The following is a 19,513-nucleotide window of genomic DNA, read 5'->3' as shown; positions in this document are numbered from 1 at the left end:
TACCCCATTACATGTTGGCAAGATCTACTTCTTTAAACATTGTGTAAGAAAACTAAAGAGTTTTATAAATTGGGATTTGCATTTTTTATAAATCAGTTTAATATTACAATAATCAGCATCGAGTGTGCAGTCATTGGATTGCTGGCATCAAACATATCATTCTTATTTTATTTTATTATTCTTAGTGGCAGTTGGTTAGCTCAGTTGGCTAGACCAATGGTTTAAATTGCACTGATTCCAACAATGTTAGTTCAATTCCTTTACCAGCTGAGGTTATGAAGTCCTACCTTCTCAATCTCTCCACTAACCTGCACAAATATTTTTCAAGAAAACACCTTCGCTGCAAGCAAAACTCCTACTCTTCTCCCATCCTGGGCAATCCCTCTGGTATTGCAAACTGGCTGGACCACATCAAGCAATGTCAAGCCTTAGGCTGGTCTGCCAAAACAAACATGTACTACCCAGAAAAAAAAGGGGAGGGGGAGAAAGGAGTCTATATAGACTCTCTACGTTCATGGCCAACCCTTCAACTTCTATTCACCATTAGCTATTTTATTAGATGCAAATGCTCACCTCCTGTTGGCTGTTTCACTTACAGCAATCAAGTGAAAAGACAACTTTCTTGTCGCCAAAGAAAAGACCAGTCATTTACCTACACAGAATTCTTTGGCGAATTTCTACTGAAATCTGAACACTTAGGAGCTAAATTAGCAATCTAAACTGAGACCTGGCAAACTGATATATGGTAAATAAAGTCAATGAGTTAAAGATTGGTGTAAGGAATGGGTTTCAGTTGATGAGATGTTGGCACCAATACTTGGGTAGAAAGGCATTATTCCAGTCGGGCAGGTTTCACTTGAATCATACTGGCACCACTGTCCACGCAAACTGAACAAGCTGTCGAGAGGGCTTTAAACCAAATAGAGGAATGGGGGTTGAGAAAGGGGATATGTAGACTTACAAAGCAAAAGGATATAGCAGCATTGCAGAACAGCTATTCAGGTAATGATACCCAGAGCATAACAGGAAGAGACTATGTACAAACATAGAAAAAGCAGCAAATGGTGGAGGCAAGAAATTGTAAAAATAAAGCAAAATTAATGGCTCTTTATTTGAATTCAAGTAGTAGTCAGAACAAAACTAGTTTATTAATAGCACAGAAAGGTTAATATGTCTAGATTTGGATCCTTCATAAGAACAATATCACGGACTCAAAAAACATTAACATGATTCCTCTCTCTGCAAATGCTATCTTCCCTGTTGATTTTTTTCCAGCACCTTCTGTTCTTATTGCCAACAAAAATATGTTGCGGATTCAAGCAGCAATTGTGCTATTTTGGATGCAATAATGAGCAATGATTCAGATTTTGCAAATGATCTCAGAGTAAAAGACCCCAAGGAAACAGCAACTATCACTTACTAAAAAATTAGTATTGAGTTTGACAGTGAAAATCTTGGGTTGGAAACAACTGTGCTAAATATAAATGAAAATATTTAGAAAGGAATGAGGACAGAGTTGGAGTGTTCTGGCAAAGATGGTTAACAAACAATGACAAGTTTTAGAAAAGTAGTTTGTAACTTACAAAAACACATCACAGTATGGAAGGAAGAATTTAACACTATGATAAACTGACCTTGTTTAATCAAGGAACTAAGGCTAGTATCAAATTGAAAGAAAAAAATGTGGCAAAGATTAGTAGTAAACCATAGAATTTAGAATGCTTTCAAAAAAAAAAAACAAAAAAAAAGTGTGGTGATTGAAATGATGTCAGCCAGGTGGACCTCAGAATATGCATTCCCCGACTGGGGCTGTTAATGTGATCCAATCAAGGAGCCCTGGTTGACAGATAAGAACAGGAGTTCAGACATCCTGTTCGCCGAGAGTATGGCTCCGAGGGAGCTGGATCAGTGCCAAGGAGTGGATACTGGCCTTTGTGTAGTTATTTTAAAAAGATGGTCAAGGATGACAATGACACAAAGGTTGGTTGAGTTGTGCATAATGTGGAGGGCTCTTGGAGGTTGCAGCAGGACACTAACAGGATACAGAGCTGGGTTGAGAAGTGGCAGATGGAGTTCAACTTGGAAAAGTCTGAAATGATTCATTTTGGAAAGTCTAATTTGAATGCAGAATACAGGCTGTGTGGAGGAACAGAGGGATGATAGGGTTCATGCCCATTGATCCCTCAAAGTTGCCATGTAGGTTGATGAGGTGGTTAAGGCGTCTGGTGTGTTGGCTTTTATTAGCAGCGGGATTGAGTTTAAGAGCTGCAGCTCCATAAAGCCCTGGTTAGACCACACTTGGAATATTATGTTTGGTTCTGTTGCCTCATGAGAGGAAGGATGTGGAAGCTTTAAGAGAGGGTGCAGAGGAGATTTACCATGTCTGGATTGGAGGGCATGTCTTTTGAAGAAAAGGATGAGAGCACTAGGGCTTTTCTCATTGGAGTGAAGAAAGATGAGAGGTGACTTGATAGAGGTGTACAAGATCATGTGAGACAGAGTGGATAGCCAGAGACTTTTTCACAGGACGGAAATGGCTATCACAAGGGGGCATAATTTTGAGGTGATTGGAGGAAGATTTAGAGAAAATGTCTGAGGTAGGCTCTTTACACAGAGTGGTGCGTGCATAGAATGCACTGCCTGTGGTGGTAGTACAGTCAGATAAGTGAGGGACATTTAAGCAACTCTTGGATAGGCACATGGACGTCAGTAAAATGTAGGGTATGTAGGTTAGTTTGATCTTAGAGTAGGATAAAAGGTCGGCACAACATAGAGGGCAACAGTACTCTGCTGTACTGTTCTATGATAAACTAAAGAGGGAGAAAACAAACTGAGGGTAAATTAGCACACAATAAAAATGGACATATAACGAACAGAGGCCCCTTAGAGAATGAGGGTGGGCTAATAATGGGAATGCAGGAAATAGCAGAGGAGTTGACTACTTTGCATTAGTCTTCACTGTAAAAGACACTTGTAACATTCCAAAAGCACAAAATAGTCAAGAGTTGGTGTGCGCACACAAGTGTGGGAGGGTTCATGTAGCAAAGGGAGGAAGAAAATAAATACAATAACTATCATTGGAGAAAAAAAGTACTCAGGAAATTAACAAGGCGACAGGTCAACACATTGCCTGGACCTGATGGGTTACATCCTAGAATATTAGAAAGAAAGTAGCTGCAAAGATAAAGGATGCACTGGTAGTCATCTTCCAACAATCCTTAGATTCTGGAAATGTCCCAGAGGATTGGAAAACTGCAAATGTAACACTCAAAAAAGAGTGAGCCAAACAAGTTAATACTAGGCCAATTTGATAGACATTTACTAATGAAATATGCTAGAGGCTATCACAAAGTACGTCATCGCAGATCATTTTGAAATATGTAATACATATCAAGCAGAGTCAGCATGACTTCATGAAGGGAAAATGTGCCTCACTAATTTATTAAAACGCTTTGGAGGTGCTACCAAGCAGGATAAAATGGAAACAGTAGAATCAATATTTGGATTTCCAAAAGATGCTCAATAAGGTACTGTACATAAAGCTGCTTAAGATAAGAAGCCATGCTGTGAAGGGTAATGTATTAGCATGAATAGAGGAATGGCTAATCAATACAATTGGGATAATGATGCATTTTCAAGATAGCAACCTATAAGTAGAAGGGTGCTACATCAGTGCTGGGAATAATTTATTTACAATGTATATTAATGTATATTAATGACCTGGATGAGTGAAATTTGCAGATGATACAAACACAGTCTTATTATAAGAGGGACACAGATTGAGTGAGTAAGTAAAACAACTTTACAAGCAAAATACAGTCTGGGACAACGTGAAATTAATGAACTTTGCAGCAAGAACAGGGCAGCTAAATATTATTTAAATGGAGAAAAATGTGTAGAAAGCTGCAGCCCAGAGGGCTTGAGATTCTTGTACATGAATCACAAAAAGCAAACATGCAAGCTCAGTAATAGGGAAGGCAAATGAAATATTAGCCTTTATTTCGATGGGAACAGAATATAAAAATAGTGAAGTCTTACTAAAATTACACAAGGCTTATTTCTGCTGTTACATTCTATGGGCTTATTTGATACTTCAGGAAGATTTTCTATGTTAGAGGTGCTACATAAATGCAAGTTGTTACTCATTGACAGTTGTAACTGTTGCTGAAACTTAATGTTTATTATTTTAAATTGATTAAAATATTTTACTGGAAACAATTCACTACAGAATAATATAAAGTACAAGTATTATGTGGAATAGGTTAAAGAGAACAAAGAATGTGATAATCTTCTATCAAGCTCCAATGCTTACTAGACCACACCTAGAATACTGTGAACAGTTTAGGTCACTTTACCCAAGGGAAGATATTTGCTAGGTTATTCCTGGGCATGGAGGGATTTTCTTACTTGGAGAGACTGAGTAGGTTGAGCCTGTATTCATTGAACTTTAGAAGAATAAGGAGTGACCTTATTAAAGCATAAAATATTCTCAGGAGGTTTGGTAGGGTAGATATGTCGAGATTGTTTCCCCTTGTGAGAGAACTCTCAAACAGGAGGGCATAATCTCAGTTTGAGCTCACCCATTTAAGACAGAGGTGAGAATTTTCATCTCTCAGAGCAGTGAATCTGTGGAATTCTTATCACACAGGGCTATGGAGTTTGTGCACTAAGTATATTCAAAGAACAGATAGGTAAATCTTTAATCTGTCAGGCAATCAAAGGTAATGAGGAAATGACAGCATTGTTGACCTGAGAAAAATCAAATGAGCCATGATCTCATTTAATTGGGGAACAGACTGATGGCCTACTTCTGTTCCTGCATTTTATGGTCTTGCCTTGCTGCAATGGAGAGGTTTTCTACATTAAAAGGTCTTTCACAAATGCAAATGGTTATTGATGGATGGAGATATATTTCAAACGTGAACAGTCCACATTAACAGTCAAGTTAAATGTAACTATTTCTGAAACTTAATATTTACAATTTCAAATTTTTGAATGAATGGTTTTTACTGGTAACAATTCACTGCAGAATGATAAAATGCAGATTATGTGGAACAAGTTAATGAGAACAGAATGTGATTACCTTGTATCAAGCCTTTGAAGCTGTGCTGCACATTCAGTGTCAGATTTCTGATTGGTAAGCTCCAAAATATTCATTGCCCTGTGAAAATGTCCACTTGATAAACTCACACTAATTGCAGTTTCCAGCTTATCTCCCGTAAGAACCCATACTTTGATCCCTGCCAATTTAAGAGCTTCTATCGTCTCTGGAACTTTGTCCTGTAATCTAAATCAAGAAACAAAGCAGTCAAAATACTTATAGCAAACAACATAAACATATATAATCTCAACGTCTGATGGCTGTTCAGTAACACTGGCAAAGTATGCAACTAAGTGAACAACATCTCAAGATATAGGCTCAGCTCTGACACTCCATGGTTACCACAAGGCACAAATACACATCTTGAACCTATAGGAGTTAAAAATTGCTATCTGTCAGAACTACCAACAAGCCAGTTCCATTAGAATTACATTTAGAATGAGTCCTTATTTTTAGAAGTGCAGGGAAAGTGGGACCATTTCGAAATAGGCAAGGAAAACAAAGTTACATTCAAATTAATGTCGCTGGGTGTGTGACACTAATACAATAAACGTGCTATTTTAAAAAATATTAATTATTTTCATTTTGAGTGACTCTCATCAGGTTTTTTTTTAAACACAGAAAGGTAACATTATATGGAATTCCAAATAAACTAGCCAACTTGACATTGAAGAGAAGGTGCCTAAATAACATCTTGACTGACTACTCAGAGAAATTTGTATTTACTTATATTACTTCTCCCAAAGGGTTGAGAATCTGTGGAATCCACTACCCCAGATTGTGGTGGATCGTGGGGCACTGAGTATATTTAATTTTCAATTAGTAATGGGTTAAAAGGTTATGAGGAGCAGGCAGGAAAGCAGAGTTGAAGCCAAGATATCAGTCATGATTTTATCAAATGGCAGGACAGGTTCAAGGGGCTGAATTGCCAATGACGACCATTTGTTCTTATATAGATCCTTTGAACTTACACAAGATACCTAGTTGGTAAGGGAAAGTAAATGTGAAGCACTATGTTCAGATATGCCAGGAAAGTTGGATAAAGATATGAAAACCATAACTAATTCTGAAATAAACTACTGGATGGCTAAAAACTACTTTCAATCATTAAACCCATCATATTCTACTTTTGATAAATTCAGAACAATCACAGGAAGAGTGAAACCAATTAGCAACCTAAAGTGGTCTACGATATACCAGTGTAGCATTCAAGGTTTTGATGAAAAATACTCAAACTTTTTACAAGTTCACTGCTGTATTCTTAGACCAAAAAGATTAAATTGTATGGAGGAGAATTATATAGGACTATATAGTGATGTGGAAAGCTGCCTATTACTCAAAAATGAGAACAAGAACAGCAAAATGGGATCTTTGATTGCACTATGTGAAAGGATGGGGAAAGGCTCTCACTTGAAGAGCATAATACTCTTAACAGCAATTCCTGATTGCACAAGACGACAATTAGTTTTAAAGATATGCAGAACTCACGTTGGAAACTGATGGTTTACAAACAAGCCACTCATTTCTCTTGTAGTTTTGTAATGATTTCTTTCCTGAAAACTATATCTCCTGAAGTGTTCCTTACCTTCACATTTGCACATGCAGCATGATTAATACTAACCTTCAAACATCAACTTCAATTCCAAAAATAACTTAATTATTCTATAATTTTGTAAATAATTGAATCCAGTTATCTGAATGAGTACAAGCAAAACTGCATTCATTCCCAGGATAGGAAGAAATACACCAAGACAACATTGATTATAAATTCTTAACTTTCACTGACAACAAATCATTGGATTGATGAAAACATTAATTGATATGCTTCCAGCACATTGCAGAGGTTAGTGACATCAGTTTAAAGAAAGAACTCAGACTTTCATTATGAATTATACGTGAAATGAGATGACTATCTTCAAAACATGTAAAAAAAATAATTTCCACAAATTAATGTAGACAAAATGATTGTCATTTTGAAAATATCTGCAGCATTAGAACTTAATCCACAGAATTTGTCAGAATAAATACTTCATTAGATAATTCATATTAGATTTACATAATGTATTACTTTATGGCAAAGTAGAAGAAATTATAGATATTTCATTGAAGTAACAACAAAGAAAATCATCAACATACTTGTCTTCCACACCAGAAACTCCCAGTAAATGCAAGTCTCTCTCAATAAGATTGAAAACATTGGCTATTTCTTCTTCTCGATGTTGTAGAGATGTCCTGGCTGCAAGAAGCTGTGATGCCACTTCCTCATACTCCTTTTTGTTTAGATATTTGCATGCCATACAAAGTGTTCGCAGTCCTTTCTAGAAAATACACATACACTTGGAGATTTATATAGCCGTGCTTATGTTCAAAGTGTCTTCAAAAGCTTCAGCCAATGAGTTTCTTAACTTTAGCATCCAACTAGAACAGAGTGTTCCACAAAGAGCAATAGGGTGGATTTTACAGGCAAGAACAAAACAGCATTTCTTGCCATTGTTTATAAAATTATGAGAGGCATGGATAGGGTAAATAGGCAAAGTTTTTCCCTGGGGTCAGGGAATCCAGAACTAGAGGACATAGGTTTAGGGTGAGAGGGGAAGATATAAAAGGGACCGAAGAGGCAACTTTTTCAGAGGGTGCTACGGGTATGGAATAAGCTGCCAGAGGATGTGGTGGAGGCTGGTACAATTGCATCATTTAAGAGGCATTGGGATGGGTATATGAATAGGAAGGGTTTGGAGGGATATGGGCCGGGTGCTGGCAGGTGGGACTAGTTTGGGTTGGGATATCTGGTCAGCATGGACGGGTTGAATCGAAGGGTCTGTTTCCATGCAGCACAGCTCTATGACTTAAAAAAAAAAGTCTGATAAAAATCTCTGATGCAGATGTCCCATTTGCTAATGGTATAGGGCACATTTAAACCTGGCGTCAAATTGAAAGGATTTCTTTGCATGCAGCACTGACATCAGTCAATCACATTAAAACTATCTATACATAGCAAAACAGGAAGTTATAAGCACTTAATCCTTCGCATATAAATTTTGACAGTGAAAGAGATATGATTGTGGTTGCAATAAAATGGAAAATAAAAATACAAAAGTCTATTTTAAATGAAGTGAAAGCACAAAGATAAAATGATTAAAGAAGTGCAATGAGGATATGTAGCAATATTTATGCAGTTAGTATACGGTTATAAACCCAGCTGCACCACATTCAATATGATGCAACTTTTCTCAGTGTTTTTATAGCAAGACAAAAACTTAAGACCAATAATTCTCAGTTTAAGATTCCCCTTTGATTGTACTGTAGGGTAGCTCAACAGTACATCTTTGGATAAATGTAGAATCACTGACAGCAACTTGTGGATTGCTGCTTTATTCTGTGCATATTCAAACTTCAGAATATGATCTCCTCTACTTCAACAAGAGGGAACACAGACCAGGTGACCGCTTCACGAAACACCTCTCCTCGGTCAGTGAGGACAGGACATCACCTTGCTGTTGTGTTAATAAGTTGCCTTAAGCCTACTGAAGTGTTCCAGCAAAACACAGTGCAAACTGGAGGGATGTCACCTCATTTTCTGTTTTGGTACTTTATAACCTTCAGGATTCAACACTGGGGAACAACAACTTCAAAGCTGTATGTGTCCTCTATTACTATTAACATTCTCATTCATCTTTTGTTCTGGACACCCTCACTATCTATTTCACTCACTCCTTCTCCCCTTTTGTCAATAGCATAAAGAAAACATATTTCCAGCCTCGTTGTTCAGAAGAAGAGTCATATAGGACTTGAAATGTTAATTCTGCTGGATCTGCTGAGTATGGTCAGCTTTCTGTTTTTATTTCAGATCACTAGCATCTGCAATCATTTGCTTTTATTCCAGAAACTGATTAGAGTTTAATTCTTAGCAAGTTTAGCAGCATCTGTGGACAAAAAAGAGTTAATGTTTTGGGTCTAGTGACCCTTCTTTAGAACATTTGAGTTTTTCCAGCAATTTCGGTTTTAGTTTCTGATTTCCAGTATCCAAACATTTTGGTTATTTCTTAGTTCAATTCTGCTACACATTATACATTCTGCTTCCAGGTTTTCTGACTAATGCTGGAATGTAACATGCTAATGAAGACCCACACTCTACCAAAGGAAGGTCAGCCATTTTAAGGGACTTACAAAAGGTCAGTATGGAGGCAGTAGGTGGAAGGATGGATGGTGGAATTTTGTCTTGTAAATTTGTGACTCTTCCCCAGAGCCCATGATGTGGTAAGGACCAAAAATCGTGCTCTCTTGGAGTTAGCACTAAGAGGCCAGTCAAAAACAAGTGTATATGGCTGGATATCACAGCGTACAAAAAGTGTGGGGCCTCTTGCAACTGGAAAAAGTGCTGCAATGCAATAAAAGATTTAGTAACTTAATAAAAGGAGGAACGGTGAGTGACAACACTTGGACTTTAAACCCTAACTCTCCTCCCCCAGCATTTTCTTGCACAATACTCCTCGGTCTAACACATCTCACAACTCTACCCATTCACCTTTCTCCTCCACACACAAAACGGTCAGATAGAATAGAATTATTTTTCCATAACTAAATTGTGATTTGATTAAGTGAAGAACACAACTTTATTTTAATTACCATTAGTTGTAAAACATGTTCTTTAAAGAACAAAGTTTATGGCTTTATGATTTAGTCTCAGGCTAACAAATTTGAAAATGCTTCAAGGTAAAAGGCTTTTACTCAAGGACACAGCTATGTTTATAGATAGCTTAATTTTGTAACTTAGATGTATGCAATAGGCTTTACATATTGACACATTCTTAATTGTATGATTGTTTTGATTTTAATCTATTTTGGCCATCGACAATTATTGTAAAATTATAGATGGTTCCTTTAGCTAAAGGATACTGATAGATTTTGGAGAACATTCGTATCTCAATTGGGACCTTTAGGATGCCAGTTAATCACTGAGGTAATACATCAGAATCAAAGCATAATTTGTTCCAAGGGTGCCATATTAGTAAAGATATATTTAGTTGGTAAGCTACAGACAAGGGTAGAAAGTAACATAGCTAAACTGACCACTATTTTTAAAGAAACCAATTAAGAATTGGATATGTACTGTTTAGCCAATTTGAGATGATTCATGTGCTATTCACTTGTTGGCAAACCAATTAGGTTCAGGCGTAGTGGCTAGCAAAGGTTAACAAGTAGCACTTCTTCATGGCTTGGTGCACAAGATGATAAAAGACAAGGAGTACTTCTATCAACAGACAGAACAAGAGACCTGCAGCCACTATCACATTAACTGCTGCTGGGAAATAGGTGCTGGACAGACATCAATAGTAGGGCAGAATCCATGGAAAAACTACGGTCTCCCATTTAACTGGTCACATTAATGTGCCCCACTTTGCACATAACTGTCAATTTAGTCATCACTAATTGAAAAAGTCATGATAGAATTTAAACCTATTCCCAATATTAGGATTGAACATCTGGACTTTCACAGGTCCTTCCGAGGCCTTGGACAAGACAAGAGTCATTCCCAGGTGAGGCTGAGCACTGTGTGGATGTACTGCTATAAGATTCACACACACCATCCACCAAAGTACATATGTATAAACCTTCATGCAGTCAAGGTAACTAGGTTGTCACACAGTGAGGTTTATATAACAGGTAAGCAGGTGCCAGTGACAGAGATAGCCCTGGTCATTATACTCAGACCACTCTAAAGCAAAGCAATGCACAGCTGACAACAGATGCTATGGTTTAGGGACCACCGAGGAAGAGAGCCCGTGGACCAATGAGATGAAATGCGTGCTGTTTGGGTCAGTATTCCCAAAGGCTGTGCATACGCTTGGAGAAAGAACAGAAAGAATCCATCTCTAGCATGAAATACATCATCCCTCAGGCACCTGTGCCATCTCCATCTGCATGGAGCATCTGAGTGTATGCTGGACCAGATCAGTGCCCTCTACCATTCTGCTCAAAATGGATGAAAACCTTGCCTTGGTGGTTCAATGTCTCGCTGAAATGTTGCCAAATACTCTGCACTTTCTGCTTAACAGGGGAGTGGTCAAAATGGAAGAATAGGGCAAATGGATGTGAAGACTTCTCCCTTCACATTCCTTACCCTCCTTTCTCCACAATGAGCCTCACATGCTGTCTCTTGCCCAAAGGGAGCTAGGTTAGTTTGTGGCAGAGTCAAATGGTCTACTCTTGAGGATTCCAAATGATTCCACCTTACCTTTTCTGTTGCTTCACTACTCTAAAACATGATACATTGCAAGCCACAGCAGACCCACAACCATAACAAGACTCTTTATGGAATGCACAAAAGGACATCCCAAATCAGTTGAGGCACTCAAATCACATTTTCAGTAATCCAAAAACTTGTCTATTCGCCTTTCCGTCAAGAGACTCCTCTCTTCTGTCTCCTCCACATTAGCAGCAGGGTCCTCATAACTGCACCAACCAGGTCTTCAGAGAAGCTATCCACATCCGACAGCTTGAAGTGCAATCTCTTTTGATAACTATAGCCATTGCAGAATTAAGGAATTACAGCAGCACCCTGGATACCTGATGCTCACACCCATGATTATCTTCTGGTCACATAAAAGCTGAGCATTAAGCAAATGGAATTTCTTCCAATGTTGAACAATCCAGGTTTATAGGAGAGTCCTGTGATGTACATTAAGTCTCTGATTCCCTGTACCTGTGGAATCAAGGTATTCCAAGAGTCTGACTGTCAGTTTCAAAGTGGACATAAATGACACCTACATAAATATGTGGTCACCTAAGAGATGCATTTGTGTCAACAGATTGTCAGAGTCTGGAGATTTCATCAGAAGATTACTGGACGGAAACAGAGGAAATTCACGGTTGGCATGACCATGAAAGCCACATGTATGTTCACTTAAGGAGACATTGTTCCAGGAAGCTGCATGACAGTATCAACCCTGTGAGAACGCCTGAGAACGATTATCCAACCAAATCAAGGAACCAATCCTCTGTCGATATACAGTGTTCTTGGTATATGACCTCCTTCAAGCTCCAGTGTGCTCAGCAGTCTATACTGCAAAGTGCAGGTGATTGTGCAGAAGGCAACTGCTACTGTTGTTGCAGCTTCTGCTACTGGTATGGATTTTACTATCTTTCCTTAGAGGTCCAACTTATAACTGGATAAACTGTTCCCATGCAAAGATGGAGTACAGGGGAGATAAGATCAAGATGAGCAAAGTCCAAAGTAGGTGAAATGAGTCCCAAAAAGTCAGAAGTCACTTTTCAAGTAGTTAAATCCACCTCTCAAAGTCTGATGAGCACAAGCCTTTCATATAGGTTGATTCACTGCTTTTCAATTTCACTATTTAAATACCTTTGAAGGGTGTCGATCAATGCCTCCTAGATGCCCTCGTATTGTTGACCCTGGCTAATTCCACAGAACAGAAAATGCAACTATTGGTAGTTAAAAACCAGATTTGGGCGATAAATGCACAATTAAGTGACTACTTAAATTACTTCACCAAAGCACCAATGTTTTCCTGTGAGCCTCCAATCTGAGGCTGGCAAACTTGCAATTAGGCTGATCATGTTGGTCATAGTTGACTACCCATACTGGCAGTTAAAAGTTGCCCCTCTGAAACTTAAAATCTCATGCAATCAAAAACCAAGTCAGTGTCAGCCAGGCTACTTCCTGTACAGTTTTCAAATGTTAGTTCAGTATAGAAAATGAAAAAGATTTTCTATACTGTTACACCAGCCATCTGAAGAAATAACATTATCAGATAACATATCAACAGTTCAATGATCTTTTGTACAGCAGGGTATGAGTTCCTTTTTACTATTTAGTCTGTGTTTAGCTATATGAAGTATGAGATCATTGTTACTACCGCCAGCAATTTAAAGAAACATCATAACCTGTCTGCTTTGGAGGCTGTTGGAAATGGTTAAGTTTCAGATGCACGCATGTGTGGAAATCTCAGACTCCATTTCAGCTTTAGGAATCAGAGTAGCATCTTAACATGGTGTTGCACAACCCACTTAATCCCACATTATTCTACAAAAAGGGTGCATCACTTACCATCGCCAGTTCATCCACATGCACACTAGTTGTACGTATTTCCCCAGTTTTGGCTAATGGGAGAATTGATGATTCTGCACCTTTAGTGAACAGTATCTTCTTTCCTGGAACAATCAGGTGTAACAAATTCTCAATTAAACAAAATTTATTTGGATGTAATTTGTTGAACATGTATAGTTCCTCGTTCAGTGGGATGTTCTACACATGTAAATTGGTTCAAAGAACTTACTGCCCACAAAATAACCTTAAACATAAAATTATAAAAGATAGTTAGTAAGTTGTGAGAAGATTTGTAGCTCAGGTTGAGATTCTGTACGCAAGTTTGCTCGCTGAGCTGGAAAATTCATTTTCAGTATGGTGACGAACATCTGAAAATGAACTTTCCAGCTCAGCGAGCAAACTTACGTAGAAAAAGAAATATTAATTTTTGTGTAAGTGGATTATCAGACCGAAATTTATAATCATCTCATTTGTAATGTTGTCCAGCATTTCTAAGCTAACCAGAAAAAAGTTGTTTACCACTGGGAAATCATTCACAGTTTGAGAATGCCAAGTTATTAAGCGTCCACATATTTTTTCCTTGCATATTTGTAGATAGCATTTAATATTTTTTACTCTTAGAATTAAAAGGAAGGTAAGAAAGTACTTTCAGACTCAAGACTGGTAAACAAGCTTTACTGGAGAGTAGTAGGTTAATTAGGTAAACTGGTTGTCTAGTTCTTGCAGTGTAGCTCCAAAGAAAAATAAATGTGGTATGTACACTTTTCAAGCAGTGTGACTTTGGTTAATATTGAATTTGATGAAGTAGGGACGATGTGCTTGCAAATATCCCCTTCTCTCTTTTTTTTTTACTTTCTCTACTGTCCAGTTTTACTGCTACTTATCAAGATTCCTGTGGCTGCACCAAAGTGTAACATATTCTACTTGTCAATGCTGACTTTGCCAATTGTGTTTAATTTCTCAATGGCTCAGTTATCACATCTGTCTGTGAGTTGGATTTACCAAGTCAACATGGATTTACCAAAAGGGAGAACATGTTTGACAACTTGTTGAGGATTGTCAATTGCAGCATAAAGATGAGCTGGAGGATGTAGTGTATTTAGATTTTTAGAAGGCTTTTGTTAAAAGTCTAATAAAGAGATCAATAAATGAAATTACAGCACATAGCATCGGGAGAATATACTAGCAATGATTGAGAATTAGTTACTAAACAGAAAGTAGAGATATGAATAAATATTATTCTTAGGGTGGCACGCGAGTGTCAATGCCAGGTACACAAGTGTTCACAATCTATATAAACAATTTGGATGTAGGGCCCATTTAAAATGCCCAAATTTGCTACTGATACCAATCTGTGTGGGAATTCAAGTTGTGAGGAAGATGCAAAGAGGGTACAAGGTGGCTTCAAGAGAACTGGGACATGCTAAGTAAATGGGTTAGAACATGGTAGATAAATTAGAATGTGAGTAAGTGTTAGGTTATTCACTTTGGTATTGAAAAAGAGTGGAATATTTCTTAAATATTAATAGATTGGGAAGTACGGGCATCCTAAAAGATATTCTTCAGTGAATCACTAAATTCTACCGTGTAGGTGCAGAAAACAATTAGAAAGGGGACTTAAATATAAAGATGAATAGATATTGCTGCAGTCGTACATAATTATGGTGAGTGTGTACAATTTTGGCCTCCTTATCTAGGGGATATACTTGCTATTGAGGAAATGAGGGGGCAATTAACCAGATTAATCCCTAGGATAGTAATGTTGTTTTATGTTGAGAGATTAAGGAAATTCCTTATTCTCTAGAGTTTCAAAGAATGAGATGAACTTATCAAAATTTATGACATTTTTAAGAAGGATGTGACAGGATGGTCATTGTTAGAGTGATTCCCTGGCTGGCGACTCTAGAACCAGAGAACAATCTCAGGATAAGGGGCAGGTCATTTAAAACAGATGAAGAGGAATTTCTTCAAAGAGGAATGAATCTTTGGAATTTTCTACCCCAGAGGGCTCTGGATACTCAATCATTAAACAGACTGTGTCATTAAGGGCAATAAACCGTGTAGGAAAATGGCATTGAGGAGATGGTTCGCTATGATTTAAAACAACAGGGCAGGCCTGATGGTCTGAATGGCCTACTCCTGTTGCTACCAAAACATGCTCTTCAATTCAATATGTGGTTCCTGTCAGCTAATACTCTAAGAGTTGGGCAATTAATTGGCAAGCCCAGCTACAATCATATTTTCACTGTTATACCTGGACAGTTTATCAATAATACTGGATGGAGACATCTATTTGTGTGCTAATAATGGAAGGTATTTTTATTGTTCAACGTTTCCCCTTACATGCACACATTCATTTGATATTTATCAAGGTTCATTTTGTTATTTAAACTCATGTGTAGTCAGAATGTATTTATGAATGTACCTTCTGGTGTTTCGACAATTACACTCATTCGCCTGCGATTTGCATCAAACTCTAAAATATCTAGAAGCTTGTATCTGTAGGAATGAAAGGAAAATAACATTATATCCATCTTCAGGAATTTTTAAACCAATTGCTAAACACCATTACAAATGTATTTGAGATGTGTATTTTTCAGATCAGCACTGTTTCATGTCAAGAATGTGGCATCTTCTTCTGTAAATTTACTGTATTACAGTAGTTGTCCAAATAATATGGAGCTGTAGCAGGATCAAGATAAGGAGCAAAAACTAAGAGTATTCGTGAGCAACTTCATATCACATTTGATACTCAAACAGAACAATAATGATGCAAAGTGAAACTGCTCAGCACCAGCACTATAGTTGCACCAGAAAAGTGCACTTCAATGTATTATGAAACTGTGGCATACAGATAAAACTGAAATTAAAGCTTCATCTTTTAACACAGTTTAGATAGGCAAAAGGTTCTACAGTTTAATTCTTTTCATACGGAGAAAGACAACCTCACAACAGAGATAAAAGTGCTACAATTGGCCTGAAGATTCTTAAGCAGAGAAGAGCAAAATAAGCTGAGGTCCAGCATTAGTTGCCATCCAGTACTACTTCTGAGAAAGTCTGGCTGCACGTAAATGTTCAATGAGTACATCATAGGGAACAGCAATCACCCCTTCCAAAACATTCTTCATACTCTGTAGCCAGGCTGACACACAAAAAGTAGCTAGTTGAACTAGATACTCAAGAACAGGTGACATCACTGGAACTGTAATTTAAGACATGGCAGCATATTCAAGAAACATGGGACGAAAAGAAAAGCATTAAAGAGAAAAGCTCACCCCCCTCCACAATTTAAGAATTCATATCAAAGCCTTGCACAGTTTTGTTACCTTTGTTCCTTTCCAAACTCGTTAAGTAATATATTTTTCTCACTTGATCCTGCAAACGTGATCCCAATCCTACAGGAAGGAAAAAAAAATCTTCAAAGCTTTGTCAAAACAAAATCTAACACACAGGTCTGTGAAAAGCATTATTATTGACTAATAAAAAGAACTAGACTAATTTCATTGCTCAACTGATGGCCCAATATTCTAAATGTCTGATACACACTATCAATTATCAGTTCACAAATGTCAAGCTGCTTTGTTGGGCAAAAACTAAATGAAACAGATTCAAGTATTTAAAGATTCCTCAAATCATAATTAGATGATAGAAAAATTAAATTTCATATTATTACAAAAATTCCACAGTCCATCACACGTTAGACATTTAATGCTTCCAAGTGCTTGACATCATTGACTGTGGTATTCAACATTGGCACCAATACTGGGGTTATACCACCAGCACATGCATAATAATATTTTTTTTAATGAGTCACTATTATCAAGTAAGGAAGACACATGTAAGGTCAAGGGAAGAGAAACATCTGAGGAACTTTAACTTGGCTGAAGTATTTCTCCATGGAAAGCAATAGGTTTACTCCCATTAAATAAACTTCTGCAGTTAAAGAAAATTGGCTATGTCCATGCAACTGTATTGTAACCAGAGTTACCATTTTCTGCAGGTTGGAAAACATTAAAGCAAAACAAACCAATTAACTAATTAAAAATATCATGGCAGCAAAGGTTGTTTGCTTCATTAAGTAACACATTTTAGAATGAAGGATGGCTTTAAAACCAGTTTTCCATTTCACTACCTAATCAACTAAAATGAATGACATTTAACACCCCAAACAACAGTAACATCCTTCAAGCTAATATCCAGGAATGTCATAGAACATTTGACACGGAGGCATAAAAAGACATTGTGTCTTTCCTTATGACACAGTGGTAGTGTCCCGACCTGAGCTTAGGGTCAAATCTCACCTGCTCCACATGTATAATTAACATGTTTGAACAGGTCAATTGAAAATATCTGAGGATATATTAGGCCAGATGACCAAAAGCTTAGTAAAATAGACAGATTGAAGGTTTGTCTTAAAGGAGGACAATAGAACGAGGAGTAAGGCACTTCGGCTCAAGCCTGCTGGACTGTTCTAGATCATGGCTGATTACCCACCTGAATGCTATTTTGCCGTACTTTCTCCATTTTGTTTGACATCATTAGCACCTAGAAATTTATTGATCATTGTCTTGAACGTGCTCAATAATTGACATTCCTGGGATAGAAAATTCCAAAGATTCATTTCCCTAAATGGCTTGCCTCTTACTGACTATTTCCCTTGGTTCTTGCCTCCCCCTCCAAGCAAGGGGGACATCCTTTCTACCTGTCTGACCATTGTAAGAATTTGTAAACTACAAATGAGATTATTTCTCAGTCTTTTAAGATCAAGAGAATACAGACCCAACCTCTAGTCATAGGACAGTCCTGCTGCTCCAGGAATCGGTCTGGCAACCCTTGCTCTATGGCAAATATAACTTCCCTTTAGTAAGGTGACCAACACTACACAGGACTCCAGGTATAGTCTCATCAAGGTTCTATACAACTGCTGCATAACGACTTGAGTCCTGCACTCAAATGTTCTTGGGATAAAAGACCAACATACGATTTTCTTTCCTGATTATGTATTGCATCTGCACATTAGCTTTTACTATCTAATGAACAAGGACTCTCATGACCTTTGGACATCAACATTTCCTAATATTGCAATGAAATACTCTGCACCTCTGTTCCTCCTACAATCTGATACTTATCCACATCCACAGGGGTTGGAGGTCATGAGATGTACGGAAGGAATTAAAGAGCTAAGTGTTTAGATTGCTGAGATCTAAACAGAACTGTGAGCTGGAGGAAATCTTACAGCTAGGAGTGAGGTGAGTCCATAGAGGGATACAAATTTATAAGATGATGATTGACAGGTGTCTCTTCTCTAGGGTGAGGGTTTCAAGATTAGGGGGTGTATTTTTACGGTGAGACAAGATAGATTTTAAAAAAGACATGAAGTGCAATTTTCAAAAAAAAAAGTGGTTTGTGTATAGAATGAGCTTCCAGAGGAAGCAGTGGATGCAGGTACAGTTATAACGTTTAAAAGATATTTAGATAAGTTAGAGCAATAGTAATGTTTGGAGGAACATGGGCCAAGCACTGGCAGGTAGACTAGTTTAATTTAGTATTATGGTCAGCATGTGCAAGACTGAGAATTTTAAAATTAAGCTGTAGTTTGACTAGCAATCAATGTAGTTCTATGAATACAGTGGAGGCAAGTGAGTTGAGTTTTGAATGACAAGAATGATTTTGGAATGTGGGAGGTTAGTCAGGAATGCATCAAAATTATTAAGCAAAGTTAAAGTGACATGGACGTGGGCTTCAACTGCAGATGTGCTGAGGGAGGGGTGAAGTTGGACATCATTGCGAAGGTGGAATAGGTGGTCTTCAGAGTGATGGTGCAGATGAGATTAGAAGTGAAAGGTTATGAATAGCCTGGATTACACTCAACCAGCTGCTGCTGTGGATCAATAAAGTCAGTGGTAAGAGAATAGAAGTTTTGGCATTGTTCAAAGAAATAACTTCAGTCCTCACAATATTTAACTGGAGGGAACTTCTATGCATCAAGTACTGGATGTCAGAAAAGGAGTCTGACTATTTAGAGACTGAGGCTACAGCAGGTTTGGTTCCAATTATTATGGTCAGATTCAAGGCAGCTGCAAGAATTGCATCTTTAAACAAATATTTTGGATTTTGCTTTATGCAGTTTCTTATTTGCATAAACAGGTTTTGCAGTATCAAAGCTTAATTCACAACATGGAGTGGTTAATACTGCTCATGCAGCAAAAGGGAGGATCTTGTCTAGGACAGACAGGCACAGTCAGCCCAAAAAAAGTATGATGGCTCTTGGTCCAAAAATCGAGCGAGGGCAAATGATCCAAAACAAAATGAGCAGATGATGAGCAAGTAAATAATACATTGTT

The 19,513-nt window shown here is 37.7% G+C and overlaps 1 protein-coding gene across 5 annotated transcripts in view; it reads right to left on the bottom strand.

Moving 5' to 3' along the window:
* The window catches only part of atp11b (ATPase phospholipid transporting 11B), a 177,666-nt gene that overhangs the window by 79,910 nt on the left and 78,243 nt on the right, over nt 1-19,513 (bottom strand). For all 5 annotated transcript variants that reach the window (XM_087993531.1, XM_043702353.2, XM_087993532.1 and 2 more), the window contains 5 exons: nt 16,496-16,564; nt 15,595-15,668; nt 13,170-13,273; nt 7,238-7,419; nt 5,084-5,287 (listed from right to left, as the gene is read on the bottom strand). In XM_087993531.1, coding sequence (XP_087849657.1) covers nt 5,084-5,287; nt 7,238-7,419; nt 13,170-13,273; nt 15,595-15,668; nt 16,496-16,564 — 633 coding nt within the window. The remainder of the gene's footprint in view (nt 1-5,083; nt 5,288-7,237; nt 7,420-13,169; nt 13,274-15,594; nt 15,669-16,495; nt 16,565-19,513) is intronic.

Source organism: Chiloscyllium plagiosum, unplaced genomic scaffold (assembly GCF_037043375.1).
Source record: "Chiloscyllium plagiosum isolate Xiang-an unplaced genomic scaffold, Cpla_swu_hap1 HiC_scaffold_13, whole genome shotgun sequence".
NCBI lineage: Eukaryota > Metazoa > Chordata > Chondrichthyes > Orectolobiformes > Hemiscylliidae > Chiloscyllium > Chiloscyllium plagiosum.
This window is presented reverse-complemented; position numbering and strand designations above follow the sequence as displayed.